Below are 25,253 nucleotides of genomic sequence, written 5' to 3'. Positions count from 1 at the left end.
CTCGCAGTTTTCCCGCGCGCGCACCGTCCGCTGCGACGGGCTAGACGCCAGCCTTGCCAAATGATCAGTAACCAAGTAAAGAAAAGAGATAGGAAGTGGTGGCAGTCTGATTCGGGGAGTTTTAAGTGCACTGAAAAAAAAAAACTCCGGCAGTGAGAGCCGCAATTACGGGCTATATAGACATACCGTCCGTCCCCGGCTCAAAGGCCGAAAATTCCGGCTGCTGGAGGCATAGCTTCGATTGCTCCGGGTTCAGAGGCCAAAGCTACGGCTCCAGCAGCCGGAATTTTCGGCCTTTGAGCCCGGAACGGGCGGTATGTCTATATAGCCCGTAATTTCGGCTCCCACGGCCGGAGTTAAATTTTCAGTGTGTCATATTTCACATTGTCACCGGGCTGATTGTTGAATTTGATAGACAAAGCTATAGACGAAGAAGACAAAAGGGATATTGTGGGATCCTATTGGTAGAAGCGGGTGGTTGCAATGGACAAAGGAGGTAAGTAATAGAATATAGAATAACTAATGGCAACCCACGAGAGACCTTAATGTTAGTCCATCATTTACCCTCTTAGTCTGCAAGAACCACCAACTGCAACCAATAGGATCGCTCCATACCCCCTACGTCTTCTTTGTCTACCGCTTTGTCTATCAATTTCAACAATCAACCCGCAGATGCGTTCTGCCGTTGCCGTTTAATAGACCCGGCCTCTTAGGGCCTTCTTTCACTGCGACAGGCTTGTTCGGGCTCATGATTATGATATGAACTTTGTTTACAACCAAGAATATTCATTTCCATGATTTCTGTTCTTCGATTTCCCCTGCCGGGAATCAGTCAATAGAAAACAATTGGTCAGAAATTGTCCGTGTACATGGGGGAGGGGGGGGAGGCAGCTCAAAGGTAAAAATCTCCTGAAAATCAACGGAAATTACTTTTTTGGGGGAAATTTCCAGTCATTGTGGGTCAAGAGCTGAACCACACCCTTTGACCACAGCGCAGCGGCTGAACACCAAATTTATATGACGCAAATTGAACTCATACTTCCAAAAATTTCGGTGGATGACATAGTGTATAGTGGCAGCGTATACCCTGATTTCTCCTACCCAGTTCGTTTTATCCATGGAAGATTTGAATAATTACTCCTTTTACATTATTCATGAAACCTAGGAGGTAGAATTTAGAAATTTGAGTATTGTCCATCATGATATGTCATTCCGTCTTCATACGTTTCCATATTCATGAATATCAAAAAAGAAAACTTTAAGGTTGAGTAGGTAAAACAAATTTTGGCCAATTTATGAGCTCAAATCATCTGATGCTGTCTATCTTATTCTGTTATCTGTTTTCTGTGTTGTGTATATCTATCTGTTTCTTGATCATTACCCACCGTCAACATTAACAACTTTCAAATAAAAGCTGCCTTAAAATATGAAAATTAATGTAAAACGTTTCCAACCCTTTAAAAAAGAGACGCCTCTGTCCCTCAAAAAGATGGCTTTTTTTCACCACACGCGCCCTGATCTTTCCCTCTATTTACACAGAGCGAAATCTGACGATGACCTGGCAATAATGTTAGGTGTTAACACTTTCATTTCCTCTACATTTTGGCGGCGGATAGGGGGTCTCGCCCAGAGATGCCACGTTAAAAAAAGATGGTCCCAGACCAGGAAGCGTTTCCCGATGATTTTCCTACCGATTGAAACTGCGTCGAGGAGACACTGGAAACAATAGCCCGGATCCAGTAAAAAAAACACTTTCATTGGCTACTTCCTCGAGAGATTTAACTACTCCACCAGGTTGTTCTAGCAACCTGAGTATTTTCAGGCATTAAACTTAATGATGAATCCCTATGATTCAGTAAAAGTACAGTCTCCATATTTATTATATTTTTGATCCATTAGCAACCTCACTGGTGCTTAGCAAATATATTTTTTTACCGTTTCAAATTTGACGGCGCTAACTAGTGCTGAAGACATCAGAAGTTTTGGAACAAGACATAAATGCAATAATTTAGGACCAGCAATTTTAAATCTGGGGCTTTGTCTCAAACTTTGCTTTGAGATACACCGTTTGAAATATCGGAAAAAGAAGAAAGTGTCCCGGGATACTTTCTTCTTTTTCTTTGCCAAAAGGGGAGGGAAGGTGTCAGGGCAAAGCTGATTGGGACCACTGTGCAAAGAAGAAATTTTAAAAAAAAAATGTCTGCATAGCAAATTTTTTCGTTATAATTCAACGTGACTGTGCAAGCTGTATTCATTGTTTTTCGTCGATCCTTTGATTCTAAAGTCCCTCTTGAAGACACAGTTATGATGTGTAACTTTGCCTCATTCTACAGTATAAAATACGCAAGCTGGTGATTTTAATTTTGTTCTTCAATTCTGTAGGAGAGCGCTTGAATGTCACTGTAATGTATGAAATAAATGGAAATTAAACCTTAAAATTACAAAAATGACGAAGTTTTCTCTTCTATCTGCAAAATCGTCAGTTTGCAGGTAGACGGTATTGTTCTTTAGCCATCGCTAAGTATTGAGGCAATCAATTCAGATTATTTGTTTTCCAGCTCTGACTGGCTACACTGGAGCCATCTGTGATACATCAGTCAGATGTGCGCGTTCACGCTTGGAACTTCTGACTACTAGCGACAAAATAATCACTTCATTCTCCTCTAATATAACTTCATCTCATCCGATTTTGAGAGATCCGAGAATCTCAGATCGAATGGCTGAATTACGGGAACCTGACTATCAGGGAGTTGAATGTCAATTGAAGAGAAAACTATGTTTTACGATAGAGGGAAAGAACATTTTATGACAACGCGAAAGAAAAAATCGCAATATCGCATGATGGAATGCCTTTTTAGATTGAAAACAAATAATCTCCAAACAAATGCGCTTAGCAAATCTTTCAATCGATCAAATTTTGCCGAAATTTGCTAAGCAAATATTATCATGAAAATATGAATCTCATTGATGCTGCAACTACCAAAAAGGGCCGAGGAGTGGTCCTTCGATGGCGCGATGCGCTTTTGAGGGTGGGCTACGTAGCTCTCCAGTAAGGAGCGACGCCAAAAACGACCGTTTTTTGGCACAATTTGGGCCAGAAGGGATTTTTCTGAAATCGGACCCAAACGATACCTTATGATACCCTAAAACTCTGGTTAAAATTTTAGCTTGAGTATACGCACGGTTTTTGAGAAATGAGGGGGCAAAGTTGCCAAATCGCCATCATTCTGGACAGCATTTCTACAGCAAAAAGACGGGAAAAATGGACGAAAAAGTTACACCTTTGATGGGTTTCGGCTGTAAATGTTCTTATTGGGCCCCAAGCATTTAACTGTGTTCAGTTTCAAAAATTTTGATCGCACAGTGGTCCAAAGTGGGGAGAAATCGTCGACAAATCAGGATTCTTTGTTAAATTTTTAAAAATGGAAATAAAATTGTCGGTCTGCTGCAGTTTTCATGGCTAACAATTTTCTTATCGGTCCTCAATGCATGAAATTGTGTTCAGCTTCACAAATTTACATCGCACAGTGGTCAAAAATGAGGGAATTAGTGGACAAATTAAGATCCTCTGTGAAACTTTTTAAAAATGAAGTGAAACTGTTGGTTCCCAGTAGAGTTTAGATCCCGGGATAATTCTGTAAATTGTCTTTTGGACTGTTTTAATCATTTTTTAATTTTTTCTCTCCATTTTTCCTTCTTTTTTTTAAATTTCTGAGAGTTTGCATATTTTATTGAGATAATGCTACAAAGTCTATTCTATAACAACGTTCTATAGACAATACGGTCTGACATGCAGTAATAATTAAGAAAATTAAATACATGAATTTTTCCAGGATCTAAACTCTACTGGGGACCAACAGTTTCACTTCATTTTTAAAAAGTTTCACAGAGGATCTTAATTTGTCCAGTAATTCCCTCATTTTTGACCACTGTGCGATGTAAATTTGTGAAGCTGAACACAATTGCATGCATTGAGGACCGATAAGAACATTGTTAGCCATGAAAACTGCAGCAGACCGACAATTTTATTTCCATTTTTAAAAAATTGACAAAGAATCCTGATTTGTCGACGATTTCTCCCCACTTTGGACCACTGTGCGATCAAAATTTTTGAAACTGAACACAGTTAAATGCTTGGGGGCCCAATAAGAACATTTACAGCCGAAACTCATCAAAGATGTAACTTTTTCGTCCATTTTTCCCGTATTTTTGCTGTAGAAATGCTGTCCAGAATGATGGCGATTTGGCAACTTTGCCCCCTCATTTCTCAAAAACCGTGCGTATACTCAAGCTAAAATTTTAACCAGAGTTTTAGGGTATCATAAGGTATCGTTTGGGCCCGGTTTCAGAAAAATCCCTTCTGGCCCAAATTGTGCCATTCTTGGCGTCGCTCTTTATAAACAAGACAAAGACACTAAACTTATTTACTGATAAAGTCTGACAAGCTCTGAAGCATTATAGATCTCTTGGCGTGACCCCAATTTATTATTTCAATGTTCTACCTAAGTTTGTACCATGTTTCTACCTAAGTTAAAACACTCTCCCTTACTCTTGTACTGATACTAATTAGACCTCAAAATTCTGACTCGAATTGTTTTTGAACTTCTTGGCCTTGCTCCCCCGCAAAATAATGAGACCTAGCATTGTTTTACTACCTTTTTAACTTTTCGTATGGAGCTGAAAATAATTTCCTCTTTCAACACTTGCTAACTTTAGTACAATATCATAATGATAAAACAATATCGTCTCGCTAAAATACATAGTCCAGTCTTGCACATTAGAAAGTCGGGAAAGAATTGTTTACAGAGAGGATGGATTTTTTTATTTATTTATCTGCTTTATCATTTTTCCTCGAGAATATCTGGTTTGTATCGCCGAAACATTGAAAGTGTCCGATTGCGGAGCACCTTCGCGTATTACCGAAGAATACTGACCGCGTCATGCTGGTCATCAGATTCGCACTAAATACTCGGACCGCCCAGTCTCATCGATTCTGCGTTTTCATCGATAAAGTACCGCTCGCACTTGTCGAAACGTTTATGAAAAATACTGAAATCCATAAGTTCTGTTGTTTAAAAGTATACTTACATGGGCAAATTGACAATCTGATGCACGATACTTACCGAATAATATTACCAGGTAATGTACCAGGTACACATCACATTTTAATTTGAAGCCAAGTGATTATTCTCAGCAATCTTGTTTGTACTTGCCAAATCAAAAGAGTCCGACTTAGATACACAGAAAATATCAAGAGGTAATTGACTCTTGGCCAAGAATCGCCTACCTTCACTTTTCACTGAAATGAACACCGGCTTCTTATGAGTGAGTCAGTTGTGCTGGTTAAAGAATCATATTTTGATTATTTCAGATTTTTTTTTTTTTTTTTTTTTTTTTTTTTTTTTTTTTTGTTTAAACGGAAGTGAAAATCTGCTTTCTCCCGCACTGGATTGAGGGGGAACCAGATCCGTGGATCCAGCGCCCCCAGATCCGGCGGGCCCCGAGGGGGGGGGGGGGTTCCATCCCCGCCCCCGAGTACCAGATGCCAATCGCGGCCCAGACCGAGTGGAACGTCCCGGGCATCGCTGCCCGAGACCTCGGCCCGGGAGTGTGACTGGGTATGTGGGTTTGGCCTATGACGGTGGGCCCGCCAAACACTAACAACACTCCCCTTGAGATGCATCCGCACTACGCATCCCCTTTTGTCCGAGTTTGCTTCCCACCCAACGGTCAGCCTACGGCCATTACCTCGTCAGGCGAGAGGGCCCCCCGCCGCAGTGTCCAGCCGGACCCCCAACCCCATAGGAGTACCCCGATGCCTCCGGGGCACCTAACCCCCACCAGCAGATCCAAGCCACCCTGACCCGAACCTACCGGCAGCTCTGAGGATGGGAGTCCGTACCCCGAGGGGTCCGTCAGCACTGGAACCTCTGAAGCGGAGAGGTCACCTCCCGTGGATGCGTGGGGGATTCCAGGTGGCTCCCGGCCAGGACTCCGAGGAGTCCTGTGTTACGCCGGCGCTCCAAGTCCTACCCACTGCACCCATGGGACCCAGACTTCGCAGCGCCCCTCCCTACGAGTAGAGAGGGACGCGGCCGGCCGACCCCATCCGAAGCACTAGTCAGAATGACTTGCTCCTCCGGTCCGGCCCGCTTTCAGCCCCGCCGACCACCAGGGCCGGATTCGCGGGCTCAGGGCCCGCATTCCGAGATCCTGGGGGGCGCGGGAATCACAATGCCGGACACGTCAACGATTCCGCTTGATCTGTACGCCGTGGATCAGACAGGATATGGGCTAACAACCGAGGACGCAGGCACAGAGGAGCGGCAACATCAGGGGGTGCCAAAGGAAGGTATCCCCAGTCGCGAACAACAACAACCCGCCGCGCCTGTTGAGGGCCACGAAAGGAGAGGAAGGGGTCGGGGTTCACTAGCGAACAACCCCCGACCAACTCGGGTGCGCGGGTGCGTCAGACCCGAATCCAAGGGAGGATCCCTGCGCCGGAAGGGCCCCACTGGTGAAAAGACCGAAACCGAAAATAAACGCGCCGAAATAAAACTAAACTAAAAAAATCAAGAAAAAATAGCCAGCGGGACCCAGAAAAACATACCAAAAACGACCTACTTTTTTTTTAACGTCCCGAAGCGGCACCGGCCAAGGCCGATGCCGCCCCGAGACGGAGGCAACGGCAACACGGGCGGCGGAAGAGCGGAGATGGCTGAAAAAAGAGCGTCTCGGACCGAAGCGCCGCGCGGGCAGGCAAAATAAAGTACACCAACTATTTCGGACCAAAACAAAAAAATTCACCGCGCTTGGATGCAACGACGAGGCTTATCTGATAACGCGGGCTCTTATCGCCCGAGCACGCGAGACGCGATAAAAACAAAGCGCGAGTCAAAATCAACGGACAAATCAATCAATGGCGGAATACCGCCCTAGAGGCCCCCCAGCCAGAGAGGCGGGAGGTACACGCAGGCAAAAAATGAGATGCCATACTTCACGGGGCCCGTTTTAACGTGTTGTCTTCCACGGTGAATATGAATGAAATGAAGCCCACATGCACCACTCCCTGGCGTTCAGAACCCCCAGGACAGCACCCCGCCACCGAAAAAGGTCAAATTCCAACCGACACCCACACCGAGGGGAAATGCGGGCGGCGGCCAGAACGACAAAAATTCACAAAATAAAATGTCTCACATGCTCGGACGAATCAATTTCAAGTACAAATCATTTAAAATTACAATATTAAAGTTGACAAGTTCCTTTCCTAAAAAGAATCGAGAGAAAAACCTACAAAATACAACTCCGTACGTGGCAAGCCACTCAAAATGGCCGCGGGCCAACACAAAAAATTTAAAGACCAAAAAGTAAAGGAAAGGTACAACCTGACGTTGAATCCAAGTAAAAAATCGTAGTCCTGCCCGACACGAACACTTCGGCCACTTTCACTAAAAATTTTACCCAAAAATCACGAAATTACAACCAAATTAACCGAGCTATACAAAAGGCAGCCATCTCCGCTCACCGCGCTGACGTCACTGATTATTTCAGATTAAAGCTCAGCAAAAAATAATAATATTTATCCAAACACCAAGTTTCTACGTCCAATAAATTAATGGAGATATTACCTCTTTATGACGTATGACGTTATCCACCGCGGTGGTAATACTATGAATTCTTCCACCTTGGTTGCTTCCGTGTTTTAAGTCGAGCAACCGGTGCAAATGTGTGCATCACTAATTGATGAATTCAAGGTTGAGAAACCCCTGGTATGTGCTGCCGTTGTGGATGACGTCATACGCCGTGTTTGTCGAAGGGAAATTTTTCCATTAGTATTATACGTAAGAACTAGGCGTTTCGACGAATCTCATTATTTTTTGCTAAATCATGGGCTTCAACCATCAAAACGCGATTCTATGATCAGCGCAACTGAGTCATATAACATCTATTAATATATTAAAGCACAGATTGTGTAGTTCTCCTTTTGTCGAACGATGTTTGACAGAAACCAATCTTGGCTTATCGTAAGTATTCTTTATTTCGGTGCTTTTCTTCGATCGAATCCATACCCTTCGCTTCGTCAAATCCATACCCTACACTTCGAAAGGGTTCGTTGATCTAATGAACTTGGTTTTATAATTAGGAACCACAATTTCTGACTTTATTAAGGAACAACGTATGCTCCGTTAGTTTCCGTATGCGCAAGCTGGTTTTTACGGATGAGCCAGGAATTGTGATTCCGGATAGCAAAATGTTGTCCAAATGATCACACCATTGCATTGCTGAACAACGAGGGAGCCTTCTTGTAAAGGTGGTTCACTTGCATGCTTTCTTTAAAATTATTTACAAAAATATGTAAATTAAGAGAAGAGAATAATTCCAGCAGACCTTACAAAAACTTCGAAATCATGAGTTGAAAACCGCTGACGCCGCAAGTTTGAATAATCACATCAAACACAGTGCGGCCGGCGAGGAACTGACGCGCACGGCGTGAAAGCGGCGCGCGGCGTGGCGTAGCGCCTTTCAAGACCGCAGGATACTTCAAGCATTGCGCGTCCAGCACGGTGCGCGCGGCGCGGCGTGGCGTAGCGCCTTACAAGTCTGCAGGATACTTCATGCATTGCGCGTATACCGTGGTAGGCGCTCAAGTTGGTGTTGGGGCCTTTTTAGACTTCATAAGCAGATCACACTCGGCAGTGAACCCAACTTAACATGCCGCAAAATTCAAGACGGCATTAAAACGCCGTCATGGATATGACCCAAGGCATGACACAAAAGTGTGTAAGTTGTTAATTTACATGTTTGATTAGATTGAATTATCCTTCGCAGTATTAAAGTTTAGAATAGTCACATATATCTTTAGCTGCCATGACAGATACTTGTTCAAACACATACTGTTAAAAATCATAACACGCGCTACTTCATCGCACCAAGACAACGTCATGGTGACAACCTCAACACAAAACAACGTATCCACTAAAAAATTGATCTATTTTGAACGGTTATAAGTTCCTGACTAGAACCAATAATTCCATTGTAAACCATTCATAAAAATCATTCCACCATGAGGCAGAATTTCTAAACTGTAACATATTTCTTCCTGCAATAACCTAGCCATTTCTAAACTTAAAAAAAAACGAAAATATGACACTTGTACCATAAGATTAGGCAAAAACCCCATTGAAAAGTATAAAAACAGGGCTGATTATACACTTTACATTAAAACGAAATCAAAAGCGTGCTTACATATAAGTATGTAAGGCACTCTAAAAACTAATAATGGGGGAATGGAGATCCGAAAAGGGGATGAAATATTTAGTGCGTATTGAAAATTATACTTTTAGCCGGTGATCAAAATTTTGGCCGCAACAATGAAAGGGGACCACAACTGAGGAAAACTGTAAACGGAAAGAGGAAGAAGTACTATGATTTGGAGAAGAAAGTAAAGGTGAGTCAAGGAACTGATTTAATAATTCGCAACGGAGTGGACTGCCGTGCTAAGGAAGAACACCGTATGAACCTTCAGGCATTGCCAAATTTCCTCTGACAAATCACTAATTTTCGTGAACATTGTTGAATAGTTTTCTGCCAATTTCTGAGATAATTTTGTAATCTGATCTAAAGTGTCTGAAAATTTCAAGGAAAAATATTCATAATTTTCCTAAAAAATAAACATTTTATCGAATGAAATTTGGCAACTCTCGAATGTTTATACGGCGTTCTGCCTTAGCACGGCAGTGGAGGTGGGCGCATTTCCCTTAAATGTATGCACCAAACTCGGGAAAAAACAAACAGTTGGACTTCGGGCAAGAGAAGTGGCAATTTAAATCAAATTTGTGTCCGAGCCGTTCACTATGTTTATTGATGGCAGCGTGACAATCAGACTGCACGTAATTTGCTCCTTGTAATTCCGGCGATCGATTCAATTTCTATTCCGACTACTCTTCGCATCAATACCTACGGTCAGAAATATTTCTGAACGGTGCGATCCGTTTCCTTTAGCACCCATGCAAATAGTTTGTAAAAGGATTAAATATTACTTTAGGTGAATGGAGATGTTCCATGTGTGAGGAATTTGCGATTTGACTGTTGGAATCATGTTAAAGTTCGTGAGAAACACGATGGTGCCACTGGTTTTCTCTGAAATCAACTCCCGAGCTCAAAAAAAGCTCTGAAGTTTAGGCTAAAATGGAGGAAATATCCCACGCTATCCTGAGAGTCCACCTCTACATCAAGACAATAACTCTCATGCAAAGATAGGGAGCAAATACATTGACAGGGCTGCCACTTTTTTTGGGGACTCTAAAATTGAAAACACGGCAACACTCCTAACGTATTTGCTCCCTATCTTTACATGGAGAGTTTGTCATGATGTAGAAGTGGACTCTCAGGATAGCGTGGGATATCCCCTCCATTTTGGCCTCAACTTGAGAGCTTTTTTCGAGCTTGGGAGTTGATTTCAGAGAAAACCAGTGGCACCGTCGTGTTTCTCGCGAACTTTTACATATGAATCGATAGTCAAATCGCAAATTCCTCACACATGCAACATCTTCATTCTAGGACTTTCATTATTACCACATAAACTGATTAGTTCCTGAGAGGAGCAAGGTCTCTAAAGTATTGATTGCGAATTCAAACCATTCCTCAGAAAGTATCGGGAAATGGATAGAGAAAGAAAATGAGTATAAGTAAGAAACAAATAAGATTCATAAAGTCAAATATACTGGTAATACAGGCTTCCATCTACTTTAATAATAGCTCATATTTATGATCATACTCGTCCCGTGATTTCTGATTGATGTGGTGCTGAGCAGTTGGTCAAGCAAGTTTATCAAAGAGCCTTGCCTGCTAAACAAACTACTCAGCTAATCAGACATTCAGGCAAATTACTAGAGATTCTTAAGAGTAACTTTCACGTCATTGGAGACTGCACAATTATTTTCACATGGTCAAAATAAAGTCTTAGACGATGGGAACACTGGTCAGGATTCACTAATAGTCTGTAATATTTTACGAGCATTTCTCTTACTTATCGGAAAACTTTTAGGGAAGATCTTTCAGCAGGAGCTCCAAACTCGTCAAAAATAGTTAACTACTCCGTTATCTGCGTATCGCGGCTATTTTAAGTCGGTCAAAGTCCAGGAACGCGAAGAATAGAGAATCGACACCAAAGAAGCCAAAGTCATAGGTGGCGGGGGGAGGGAGGAGGTTGCTCCGGGACTATCAAATTAGGATTCCTTAGGGTCGATTTCCTATTCTTCATCAGAGTCCTGGACTTCTTCCGACCTAAAGTAACTGAGAACAAGGCCTAGTACGATCAATTTGCCCTTCGGAGTGCTCTACTGGTATTTAGCGACTACATAAAATTACAACTGGATATATTTCTACGAGACAGAACTGTGTGCAGGTGGGAAAGATGGGGTGTGCCCGTGGTGAGATAGATAAGAAACGTAAATTGTATGCGGGACTCGTGAGCCGTGGACATGGACAAGGGCGTTGTGGGCAAGGCTCATGAGTTAAAGCAGATCAAGCGCGGCCATGGTGGAGGCTTCGTTGCTGCTGACGTCACTGGCGCTTTATAATTTCCATTCATTCTTACCGCCCGAAACCTAACGAGCACACCCGATTTTTCCCACCCGCACAAAGTTCTGTTTGGTAGAAATACGTCCAACTCAAGTTCGCTGGGAGCAAACCCCTGCAGTGTGAAGTCCCTTCGTCTCGGATGCTATACCATACTCCATGCGTGGATAGTTGCCCCCGAACCCTCTTTCTGACAACCCCTTCAGAAACGGAGATGCATTCACCCGAGCTGGGATTCAGACGCGGTGGCAGCGACCACCATTAGAAATTACGTCGACGGAAAACGATTCGCACCATCAAACAAATACCGATGGAGTCCGTGACCGCACTGTGTTAATTCTCACGCCAATTACGTGCTCGCTGCGCACACCGCTTCGTTCTGCTCTTTAATCATTCATTCAGCCTTCCGACTCCGTTGCCTCGCCGCGCTTTGGATCGTTCCAGCCCCGTCGCATCGGACCGCGGTCTTCCTGCAGTTCGGCAACAAGCGCCGGCTCCTGGTTTTTTGTTTGTTTCTCTCGTCTCCTGCTCCTTTGAGGTGTAATTACTCTACCCTCTTTCCGGTCCCGGTTCCTCCTCGGGAGAAAGAAATCCGCGAAAAACCCGCGAAGAAATCTGCATAAGGTCCATTAATTATTGGAATGTGCTCGGCAAAGAGGGACCCACTTCTTCCGGCAACGAGAAGTTGGTCCAAGCACTCATAAGCAGTGCTTTCATTTCCCGGAACCTGTATCCAATTTCGGAACTTTTGAGATTTTCCTGAATTTTTCCCGGAACTTTCGAAATTTCCAAAATGTTCCGGATCTTTTGCATTTTCCGAAACTTCCTCGGACCTTACGAAAAGATTTAAAAAGAATTCGGGAACTTTCTCGGACTTTACGAAAAAATCTAAAAACAATTCGGGAACTTTTGACGATAAGAGAGTGGGAGATACTAGAACAAAAGAGTTCCGAATCCCGGAACTAATGACGGACATGGAATTGGAACACTGCACATCAGGTTGCTGCCAGAACTTTAATCGGACTAAACGGGAAAGTCTTGGTACATTAACAGAAAGTTGTTTTTAACATAGTGAATGATTTAAGCTATATGTATAAAAAATCTGACGTTTGGCTCATCCACTAAAAATAAAGTTAATTCGCGTTTCGTGAAACTAAATTTTCTTATTAAGTACATCATAATTTTACAAATATCAAGCGAAAAATCTACTATACAGGGTGATCCAAAAGTCCCTTCCACCCCCTCTAACTTTTTACCTAATTGAGGTAAAGATTTGAAACTTGGGGGATATTCCTAGGTCAAAGGGAGCTACTTTTTGGCCCCCCTAAAATTTTCAGGGGGGCCCCCCTTGGGGGGGCAACGGCCCCCAACTTTTAATTTTCAAATAGGAAGACCCCTTTGTGATAGCTCGTTCAAAAGAACATAAAAAAAGAAAACTTTTCGCGCAAACTCGAAGTCAATATCTTAAACCGTTTCAAAATGGCGGCCGGTTAAAGTTCAAAATGGCCGAAAATTCACACCGGTTATTTGTCGATAGATTTGCGCGAAAATCGGTATGTAGGGGTATTTTGACACGAGAAAAACGAATTTAACGTTAGATTTTCAAAAAAACCGAAATTTCCGAAATGGCCGCCGGTTAAAGTTTAAAATGGCCGAAAATTGTCACCTCGGTTTTTTGCTGATGGATTTGCCTAAAACTTGGAATTTGAGAGTATTTTGGCATAAGATAAACAAATTTGAACTTAGATTTCTAAAAAAAATCAATTTTTGGTCATTTTGAACTTTGACCGGCGGCCATTTTGGAAATTTCGGTTTTTTTCGAAAATCTAACGTTAAATTCGTTTTTCTCGTATCAAAATACCCCTACATACCGATTTTCGCGCAAATCCATCGACAAATAACCGGTGTGAATTTTCGGCCATTTTGAACTTTAACCGGCCGCCATTTTGAAACGGTTTAAGATATTGACTTCGGGTTTGCGCGAAAAGTTTTCTTTTTTTATGCTCTTTCGAACGAGCTATCACAAAGGGGGTCTTCCCATTTGAAAATTAAAAGTTGGGGTCCGTAGCCCCCCAAGGGGGGCCCCCCTGAAAATTTTAGGGAGGCATACGACGATACGACATTTATTTTCCGACATACTGTCGGAAACGTAAGAGGTGTCGTCAGCTTGTCGTGAGTTCAACCCGACATAGGCACGACAAATCAGCGATAAGACATGGCCGACCAATCAAGCTCCGCCTTTTAACCTATGTCATCTATGTCGTTTCGACAAACAAAAAATTTCAACAATCAGGCTGCTGGACTTACGAGTACACCCCTTCTTTCCCACCTGTCTCTGGTTCCGTTTGGCAGAAATACGTCCAAATATACTCTCACTGATTAAAATGGAGCAAACGTTTTTTTTCAGCAGATTAACGAACTTTTTCCCGATAAAGGGGTCAAATTCATATGGAGCATTAATGTATGTAAATCATGCCCGAATTCGGGGATGAATGCAATGAACGGATGGATGGGGATGAATAGATGGAAGCTCCAAGGACGATCCCAGTCCAGACGACGGGGGCGGCGAAAATCGCGGCTGAGCCTACCGTACGAAGGAAACAGCGCGGAAGACAGAGCAAGAAAATATTTAGAAAGTGCCCGATCGCGAGCAACTTAATCGCGACGAGAAAAAAGCGGGAAAACAAAAAAAGGGGCAAAATTACCCGGCGGAAGACTTTAATAGCCCACCCGCACCTCCCGCGCGCCGCGTCGCGGCCCATCCCCACGCGGAGTGTCGCGGCGCGCGCGAATTTCGGCGGCAAAGCCCGGAGGCGTCTAGTCCGTCACGTAAACCCGCGGATTCCGCACGACGACGTAGCGTAAGAGGCCCCGCCCCGAGGCAACGGGTTAATTAGGTGCCCTATCCGCTCCGGGTGAAAACAAGGAAATTGGACGGGGGTAACGAGCGCCCCCCCCCCCCTGCCCCTCCGCGACAAGCCCCGGGGGCTCGTGGAAGATAAAGGAGCCTACACCTGCGTACACACTCTCAGTCGCGTCTTCACGTATTGACCTGGATATCGGGCGGCTGGGTGGCAATTTATATATATTGCGCCCGAATTATGATTATGTTTTCAGTCGGTGTCATCTCGGCTCAGTCTCCGTACAGCACAGTGTAGTGTCGCAGTCTTGCCGGGCGGTCGCGTGTGGTGTGCATGGTTTAGCGTCGTCTCAGTCGTTCAAGTGCATCGAGATGATTCCGCTCAGAGGGTTCGTGGTTCTGATTTTTTGTGTGAACGGCCTTTACGGCCTGCATTTGGTGGACAGTGCGAGTTTGGCCAATAACAGTTTGCAGAAGCAGGACCAGGAGGCCAATAGTGTCGTGCCTCAGGAGGACCCGGATAAGGCCAACTTGTCGAGCGATGTCGTCAAGCAGGTACCATCATATTCCTCTTGCTTCTTTTGAAAAAGGCACATCTGTAGCTACGAGTCAAAGGATCGTGACGGACAACAAGATTTCATCCTGTAATTTTGGAAGGAAATGCGTCCATAATTATTAGGATTACATTGTGCAAAAAGGTACCGAGAGCATTCCAATGTTGCTAGAACTTGCACTCTTCGCAATAAACTTGTTGAAATTATGCAACAAATTAAATTTACATAGGTAATTCTCGACTTGACATTATTTTTTTATTGGTAAAGATAAAACTTATTTAGATGATCCGTTTACACATGCAAGGAAAACAAAGTTGCACAATCTTAGCTACATTAAAATGCTCTCGGTTTCTTTCTGCAAAATGCAATCCATTTCGTGCCCGGCGTGTAGCTTTCAACTTCAGAACTTATTATTTGGATAGAGTTTAATGGTTCAATGAAAGGGAAGCATGCTTCTTTTGGAAAGCAAGGAGTCCGCTCATTAATTACTTTGAAGAGCACCGCAAGTATGATTGTGTTGTTGGTTCCTTTCTTTGAAATGAATTCATCGATGAGGAATCCGATAGGGAACAAACTTTGCACTTGGTCCCTCTCTCTTATATGATATAGCTCTTTTCGAATTCAGAATTTGGGAACCATGTTCTTTTGAAGTTAATAAGAATGATAATTTCAAAAACAAACATAAACATCACGGTCAGGAAGAACAAAACTCTTATAGTTTAATAAAATTGAAAGTCATTTTGAGCAATAAAGGTAAAATTTTGTAATATGCAGATCCTTTGTTTTTTACGAAACTTTCCTTTTTACTAAATTCAATCCCATTTTTTATTGATTTTGTATACGACTGAAAGTTTATTCACATGCATCATCTGTTTGGAAAAATTCAAAGGTCAAAAATTCAATGTGTATTGATAAAAGTTTTAGATAGAAGACAACAACACACAAAATATCCCGAAATCATGATGATTTCAAAACCCAAAAAAATAGTTGAAAACGGGTTAAAAACATCCCCCAATACTTCTTGAGTAGTTTTTTTTTCTTTATCACAGCCGCGGTTTTCCATTTTTTCGTTTATTTCTTGTGAAATGTTAGTCTCGGTTCTATGTCTCTAACTTTTTTATAAACGACAAATTTCTAGTAGTGTTCTCCTTAGAGAAGCACCTCTCTCCTCTCAATGGGCTTTCATCAACGCAGCGATATACTCCTCTTCAATGACTCCTGAGCTTAAAGTGCTAACAAGTCCTAAAGTTCAAGCTTTGACCCCTCCATGACAGAATTACATACTTGAGTCCATAACACCTGTATTTAAGGGTGATCGTTTGAAAAGTTAAGAAAAACAACCTTAACTGGAGTTAAAAGAAATTGTTATATCGTTAAACTTAAACTAAAATGTTTAGCCGCAGAAAGGAAAAGGTTCAACCCCTTATAATCATAATTTGGTAACTTCTCTACTTTTATTTACCGGTCTTCTAAGGCAATGAAAGCCCTGCTTCGGTCAAGGTATGACTGCAGAGTTTGATCTCACAAGAGGAGCGTTTTGATGTTTGGAACGTTGAGGAACCGTCTCAAGGTGGAAATTAGAATCTAGTCTTGGTGGATACTCAAAAGCACGTAGAATTCTATTATGAGGTCATTTGAAGTACCCAGTTACGTCCCTTATAGTATGAAGAGGGGATCATTGGGTTAAAGCTATCTTCTTTGTTGTGTGAAGTTTAACTGTCAGAAATTTCTGTCCATTTCGTCGTTCCTCTGGCGTTAGGGCGTATCTCAATTTCCAAAATTTTTCCTGTTCTTCGTATTACTCCATGCTTTCTAGGACACATGTGGAATTAGAGATACTCCCTCACGTCAACGAAGATTTTTGCCCGATTGAACGTTGAAAAGTTTCACCGCTATCGATACATGAGCCATCAAAGTTTCAAATTTAAAAGAGCAAACTAACCTAAAAAAGCCGAGAGACAGATCTTGCGATGTTCTAAATGGTAAGAAAAATACTTTCATTCATCCGAGTAAAGAGGTTATCTTACACTTCTCTCAAGGAAGTAGCGATAGTATCCTTTCCACAAAGAATTGGTTATTTTTCAGGAAGGGATGTCCCCTTTTCTTGTCTTGACTATAATTTATCTCTCAAGGTCGTCAACCGCGCTTTTGTTGAGGATGCGTAAAAAAACGGGGTGTACCTTTTCAAAATTGCCTAATTTTCCTAAGAATTAAGGTTTATGGAATGAAGGAATTATACGGGCAAGAAATAACAAACACTGTAACTGCATGCTAACGGTGTTAACATTTCTAAGCCGTTTTCACGCATGTGAGTTTATCGTGACTTTTTAGTTGAACTGATGATATTATTCCTGAGTGTGACTAAAGTTGGAATTTAAACTCTGCATTAGATTAGGATTCGGGGATTTGATGGTCAACCACACTGAGAAAAAGCTTGGCTCATGAACAAATTATTGGTTCATATGGAACACCACTAATAGTAGTAAAGGCAACGCATAATAATACTAGTACATATACCTTGTTGATGGTATAAATACTTATTTAGTATGATTCACAGACCGAGAATCATTGGTTCATTTACGACTATTAGAGGTGTGCCCTGCCCTCTGAACCACTAATCGGCTTATAAAGTCATGGAGAACCGTAGACTGTAAGAGTCTTTTCCATGCACCCTTGATTTCTCCACCTTGCTTTCAACCGAGTTACACGTTCAGTAACCTGTGAAAATGTGTGTTTCGCGGAAGAAACCAAGGGTGTCACTGCCGCGGTGGATGACTTCATACACCGAATTTTTCAAAGCGCGATATCTTGGTTAATATTGAAAGTAGAAACTTGCTGTTTGGATAGATCTTATTATTTTTAGCTAAACTACGAAACCCATTGAGAAACGATGCATGCATCATTATTTTTTCAATGCGGATAAAGGCGGATAAACCAAAAATAGTATTTCCTTTCTGAAAACTGTAGTCCATTTTCGAAATTAAAGTACTCGAGAGACTTTAACGCGCGGGTAGAAAAGAAAGCTGTCTTAATTGTGGTTTTGTTTGTTGTGCTGTGTTGTGAGCCAGAAATAATGGATCCTCATTACAAAATTCAGTCTAAATAGACCTCAGTCCACGGAGTTTGAGTATATTTGGTGAGGCGTTTTTTGTCGAACTCTGTCGAATAATTGGATTATGATAATCAAATTTTGGCTGAAAACTTGCTTTGATATCTAAGAGAGTAAGTTGCAAGCGGTAGTTCATGTTTGCTGCTGAGAAAAGGCGTGAAATTCCATTTTTACATACAAAAAAACTTAGTTCACTGTGAAAAGGCAGCAAAAATAAAAAACATAAAAAACCGGGACGTTTCGAGTTATGAAAACTACATTTTTAAAGCAATTGCGGTTTAGCAACAACAGTGGTTGGTGACTCATATTTCTTTGTTTTCCCATTGCGTTTAAATGTTTTCCCTTCTTGCTTTTTGCTGGCTGAAAAAGAAATCGTGCACCTTGAAGGTCCCAATTTTTATAATGTATTTTATTTTGTAGCCTTACCTAGAATTACGTTTATCGTGGATTTTGAGCTAATTGAATTTTATATCAATGTGGGGATCATAATCCAGCAATTTCGCACCCTCAACGTGGTAGATCATAATTTTAATTGAATTTGTTTCAAAATTCGGAATTTGAACTTAAAATACACCAATTCACCATGACTTCAGTGTACTTTGCAATTTTTGGGGTTTTTTGTCCCATATTGTTCATCGAATAATCCTCTTTGACCTGGTACTTACTCAATCTTAAGTTGTGTGGTCTATGAGGTCCTTAATGACAGGAGACATATTCCCGCGAGTGAATATGTTCAACTTTCAAAACCGGTCTGCGGGGTTACAAACCAAAAGAAAAAACACTTTGCTGAAGTCATGAACTTAACTGAGTATGCCTGATGAGTTTTGGCTAATCTTTGCATCCATCCATTTTTGAACTCAACTCTGGGGATGAGTCGAGAATTTTGGATATGGTCTTCATTGCTGCCATGCAGCATAAAAACCAAAAAGTATACGAACCGTCACCCGGAGGAAATTTCGTTTTGTTGTCAGGTGGTAGTAAATCAAAAACTTCAACCAAATCCACTCGCGGAAATTCGACTAAAGACAGTCACAAATTGGTGCAATGCCAGGACAAAGGCAATACACTTTAGAAACTTTGCCCTGCTATCTTCTCTAAAATGCAAAAGTTGCGTTTGAAATCAACGCTCAGATTTGCCCCATGATGACTGATTACCAAAACATTGAGGAACTGGTTGGCGAACCTAACCTAATCGGTAATACTCGCCTGTGCGCTGATTGTTAAAATCGATGGACAAAGCTATAGCAAAAGAAGACAAAAAGGATATGAAGGGGTCCTATTGGTGGAAGCGGGTGGATGCAATGGACGAAGGAGGTAGATAATAGACGAACTGACGGCAACTCACGGAAGACCCCTCAGTTAGTCCATCATTTTCTCCCTTAGTCTATAAGAGCCAACCATTTTGACCAATAGGATCGCTCCATACTCATTATATCCTCCTTGTCCATAGCTTTGTCTATCAATTTCAACAATCAGCCCGCTTGCAAAAACGCTCGACATGAAACAAGCATCGAGAGGCGAAATGAATGCGACGGTACACTTGCAAACTAATGGCGAATCAGCCACTGACAGTTATCACATTTTTGAGATCCCGCAGAAAGCGGCTGTCTTACCTGTAGTGGATAAGTTTCTTCCGGAAGTCAACCCTCCTAATGATGTCTGGCAGCCAAATATTAAGCAATTTGTTTAACAACCCTTACCTAATTTATAACAATTTGCCGAGTACAGTGCGGATTCCGACAATTATCGGTTATCATTTCGTGTTTTATTTTCTTCTATGTTCAGCAAGTTACTCATGAATTGGACTGCATTTTGCAATTTGGAACTATAAATTCTGGCTCATCTGAAAAAACACGTATGTGCATAGGGAAACTAATGGCACGTGCGTTGTTTTTAAACCGGGACGGAATTTATAGGTCCAAATTGCAAAATGTAGTCCAATTGTACTATAATTTACAATTAGGAGCTACAGTTTTTGGCTCATCCGTAAAAGCACGTGAGTGCACAGAAAGACTAATGGTACGTACGTTGTTTCTAAACTGAGCCGATAATTGTAGTTCCTGAAAAAATGAAGTCTAATTATCAACAGTCAAAAAGAAGCATTCATTGCCGAATTTAAGTTTGCCCCATCCAATTACATCGCTAAAATTGTTGGTGTAGAGTATCTAAAATATGGACTACATTTTGCAATTAGGAACTATACAATATCTGGCTCAGTTTACAAGCAATGTATCTACTATAGTTTCCCTCATCAGATATGCGTTTTCGCGGATGAGCCAGAAATTGTAGTTCCTTATTGCAAAATGCCGTCCATATATTCTCTTTACTTCCGAACTTAATCCTTTTCTCACCCGATTGTACCGCTCAGATTGCAAGTCTCTTAATTTATTGTTTCATAACTAGGATTTGTTTTTATTGAAAGTTCCGGTGAAATTTCAATGAGCACCTCAGATGATACATGACTCGAGTAGTAAGCGTCTCCCCGCGGAGAAAACTGGCGAGCGGCACTCACACATGCGCAAGACGGAGGAAAACTACGCATAACACTTACATATTTTCTCTTGGTTTCCCATTCGCACCTACGGCGTTCACTACCGCGAGCCCAATTATCGATGCATGGCTCCTTTCACACTTTCTTGGCGTATTATCCGTTCCGTGTGATTCGCGCTATGGGAAAAAGACACAAAAAACCGCTCCGAGATCGTCACCGTCTGGGCTTGAGCAGAGCCAAGAAAAGCCCGAGATCTGAGCAAAACGCAAAAATACCCGGTTGCCGGGTCATGGATCAATCTCACCGAAAAGAAGGATATTGATTAACATTCTGATGTAAAAAAGTGTGCACTGGAAAAAAATCTCTGTGTATTTACTAAGAAAAGGGTAAAATTACCAAGAATTCAGGGTTCTATTTGATCCCAGTTTTTTCTTGGTAAAATTACTATTTATGGAATTGGTAATTTCATCGAGAAATCTTGTACAATTATTGAACTTTCTCGGTAATTTTACTAGAACTTGGTAAAAACGCAATATTTTTTATCGACTCTGGCGAATTACCGAGATAAAATGGCAAAGTTACCGAATTGATTACCAAAAGAAGTGGTATTCTTACCTGAGAAAAACAGAAAAAATACCGGGTTTTAGGTAAGCTTACCAGTCTGTCTTGGTAAAATTACCAATAATTGGTAAAAAAATGAGATGGTGAAGGTACCAACGGACCTTGGTAAAAACGCCGAGAATTTGTTCCCAGTGTGTGACAACTCACAAAACGCCGCTGAATTAACCGCTGCAGCAGTTACTTCAGCAATGTCCAGATGTAAAACTAACTGCCGTGGCGGTTACTCCAGCGTTTTGTGAGTTTTCGTACACTTGTTTCCGTCCTGGATCATCAGCCTTTTTCCCGGTGGCGCAGAAGGATCATAGTGTTGATACTTCGAGGATCATGCCAAAAATTGGGAGAAAATAACGACTCAAAACGAATTTGAACCGAAATCAGTACGGGTGAATTTTAATGACACAGCTTATTACCACCGACTGTAGCACCAATAAGACGTCTCCCTAAGTACAGTGTCAACAGTTGTAGACTCCATACTCAATCAAAATTTCACATTTTGCATCTTGAAAATTGTTTATTAATATTACGGTGTCTACGAAACTAAATGATACGAAACCCCTCTTGATGATTCTCGGTCCCTATCTTTTTTGCAGGAATATTTTCCCTCGAGTAACCTTACCCAACCGTGATTCATCCGACCCCACTTATATCCTGCGGGAGAATTGCGTGTCCACTACTTTTATATTTCTTGCAAAAATCCAACGTCATTATGGTAGAAAACTGGAACTAGCTTGTTTTATAGCATGGGAAGGGTCGTTCAGAATCGAAAGAGTCGTTCGTGAAGCATACCTGCAGCAGGGGCTTCCAACCTCGAAATATTTTGACGTTTTTTAAAAGATAAGAAAACTCCTAAAAATTTCCAGTTGAACTTCTTGAATTTATAAAAATATATTTTTGACGATTCACGTGTTGGTGTAGACTCTCGAAATTAATTTAAACCCACGAAAAACTTAGTGTTAGAAAGACGGTGAGAAGTATCATTAGCTTCGAGTATATTTAAACATATTTCACTGACCATTTATACTCGCTATGCAATTATCATACAAGCATTTCTCTATATTACTAAGTACAAACATACGAAGGAGCCCTAAAAAATCACTTGTAAAAGCACAAATAGAGATATGTAGATAAGTAGAATAGTAATATACATGATAAGTGGATTGCATTTTGCAAAAAGGAACCACTAGCATTGCAATGATGCTAAGATTGTGCAACTTCATCTTTTGCAATAAAATTGCGGAAATCGTAAAAAACTATGAAATTTAGATGGTAATTTTTGTCTTAAATTTACAGTTTTTAGCGAGTAAAATAGAAAACTATTAATGGATAATCGGATTTTTCCTCCAAGACAAAAGAAGTTGCACAATCTTAGCAACATTGCAATGCTAGTGGTTCCTTTTTGCAAAATGCAATCCAAGTGATGATTAGTAGTATATGAGATTAGTAGTATATTAGATTAGTAGTATATAAGATAAGTAGAAGATTTGACGTTGCGTTTGGCAAGGCTGCCCGGACGGAACGGACTACCGGACAAAGGATAAGCTGGAGGGAAAAGCGGATCTCTCGGATTCGGGGGCCCGCGGATGACGATAATGGATCGTTTTTCCGGATAATCCAGCCCGGGCCGGAGGAGGGGTCCGGCCCCCCGGGCGGACGACGTGAGTCGATCCCGCGCGGACCCCCCTCGGATTTCCCTTTTTCCCGACCCCCCGCCAGTGAGAACGGGCGTTTACAGCAGTGCAAACAGCGCGACACGTGTTCTGGGTCACTCGTCACCGGCCCTGTCCACTGTCCATCGCCCGTCAAAGCCAGACGCAGACGCGACACTTCGCCGTGATTCCATCTCGTCTTTTCGTGACCGATACCGGCCTGGGGGGCCACCCGGGGCCGGGGGGTGGGAGGGGGGCCCCGACATTGTGCCGATCCGTGTGACATACGCCGCGCGCCGCTTGACAGCACTTTTACACGCTCAGGCTTTGCGCGCTGTTGCGAACTCCCGTTTTCTGCTTTCAAAAAGGAGGAGTCATAATTGGACCGAGTTCATCAGGAAGGAGCCAACCCATTTTTCAAAAAAATTAAGTCAGGGATGTTTTTAAGTTCCACCAGTCGTTTATTTTCTCCTGGCGAAACCTGGAAGTCGGAAAACAAATTAGTTTATGAAAAGAGGGGTAAAGTTCATTTTATACATGGAGCTTTATGCAGGAATAAAATTTCAAACCTCTTTTTCTCAGTTTCAACTTAATATGGGTTGGTTTTTTTCTGATGAACTCGATCAAATTGATGGAGGATTTGCAGAAGTCTAAAATTGTATTAATTTTACTCACAAGTGAGAACAACTGCGGAAAGTGGTGGCATGACCTTAAATTTTTAGCATTTGAGTAAAAAATCCCTGAAAATCAAAACTGCCTATTTTTTGGGAAATTTTCTAGTCATGGGGGAGGGGTCTAACCCCGCTAGACCCCCCCCCTCCCCCACCGAACTACTCAACTGGCAAAAATTGAGCTGGGATACATGCGTAGGAGACGAATTGCTATGTCTTATCCTAGCTGTAATGAAGACATCAGATTTAATATCTTCATGGTGCTGTTAAAAACAGACAAACAAACCAGATCAAAGGAAATTTTTATTAATGGAGAATTGAAGGCACTCATTTAAAGGATTTCAAAGCCTAGCCGGATCAAATGACCTGAGGATTGCCAAGGGCACGTTCCCCGCAGGTTATATGGAGCCGGTGCATGCGATTTTTAGATAAAAGTCCACAAATACACCGTAAAAAAAATCAGATATCAAATTGAAGAAAAAAAATTGAGAGTCAACATAGCCAAAGATAGGAGAGATGTAATCAGTCCTCGTTATTTAACTTTTCTCCTGAATATCTGAGCGATACCTCATTGGCGGAGTATAGTACGAAGGATTGCGAGTACACGTCTTGCTCCACGCCAGCGCGCCTTCAATTTTTCACATGCAACACGGACATCCATCGAGTACGAATAGTTGTATCTCTGCGCCGTCATCAACGCGAGTCCTCTCTCTTGCTCTTTTCCATGTTGTGTTGGTTCCGTTTGTCTTACTTGTAGTGGTGTTTCAAGACGCACATGAGAAATACCGTCAAATAAATGAAAGACGTAATCCGGTTTCGTTTTTCAAATGTTTTCCCGAACGGAGCGACACCTCACCGGTGGTATTGAGTGGAGTATTGAGAGTTCACGCCTCGCGCCTTCGCACCTTCAATTTTTCAGAAGCAATGTGTTATTACCTGCTTATTACGAGGATGAATTTTCATCATTTGAACTTTTTATCGAAAGATTTTAGTCCCGATTATAAACTACTTCAACGAAGTTAAGTTTAAAATCAATGTACAAACCTCAGATATTTCCTACGCACGCGGTTTGAGAGACTTTAACGCAGAACAGGAAAGTATTCCTGTCGGTTCTTTATGGAAAAGACCATTCCACTAAAATTTTATTAGCAGAATTGCCTGCGTCCATCGAAACTCTATACTTAAATTAAAACGATCAAAGTCGTAAATCGTTACAATTCCATTGATAAGGAATTCGTCGCAATGTGTCACGATGACGTAATAAACCAGGCCTCTTTGCGAGACAAGTAGAAGTACTTTTAAAAAACGTTATATTATAGATATTGCAAGTTATTTAGTATCCTTCGGAAAATTCCTCCCTATTCATTGGTACCTTATGGTCTATTTAGATGGAAATAGAATAAATTTAGAGAACTTCAGTGGTTCTCAAGATTATGATTTCTTGCTGTTAAAATATGTATTTCAATTGGACGTGTTTATGCTAAAAGGAACTATGATGCACGCAGACCCTATGCACATAGTTCCTTTTATAAATACATCCAATTAGTTCCATTTACACTAAAAAAAAAGGGTTGTACATTCTGATTCCCGAGGTTTGCTTTTCTTTTGTTCATGTTATTTAATCGAATATGCCTTAATTTCGCTTTTATTTAAATGCGTTTTTTTTTAATTGGAATAGTCAGAGCAATATTGAACACTGAACATTCGGTTTACCTGACCGC

General features: G+C 41.7%; 1 protein-coding gene across 1 annotated transcript in view; it reads left to right on the top strand.

Annotated features, from left to right (window-relative positions):
- Positions 1-14,640: 14,640 nt before the first annotated feature.
- The window catches only part of LOC109030002 (uncharacterized), a 33,391-nt gene continuing 22,778 nt past the window's right edge, over positions 14,641-25,253 (top strand). Inside the window, exon 1 of the mRNA XM_019040744.2 lies at positions 14,641-14,995. Coding sequence (XP_018896289.1) covers positions 14,813-14,995 — 183 coding nt within the window. The 5' untranslated portion in view covers positions 14,641-14,812. The remainder of the gene's footprint in view (positions 14,996-25,253) is intronic.

Source organism: Bemisia tabaci, chromosome 4 (genome assembly GCF_918797505.1).
Source record: "Bemisia tabaci chromosome 4, PGI_BMITA_v3".
Classification (NCBI taxonomy): Eukaryota; Metazoa; Arthropoda; class Insecta; order Hemiptera; family Aleyrodidae; genus Bemisia; species Bemisia tabaci.
Note: the sequence above shows the minus strand (reverse complement) of the source record. Positions and strands in the feature narration are given on the sequence as shown.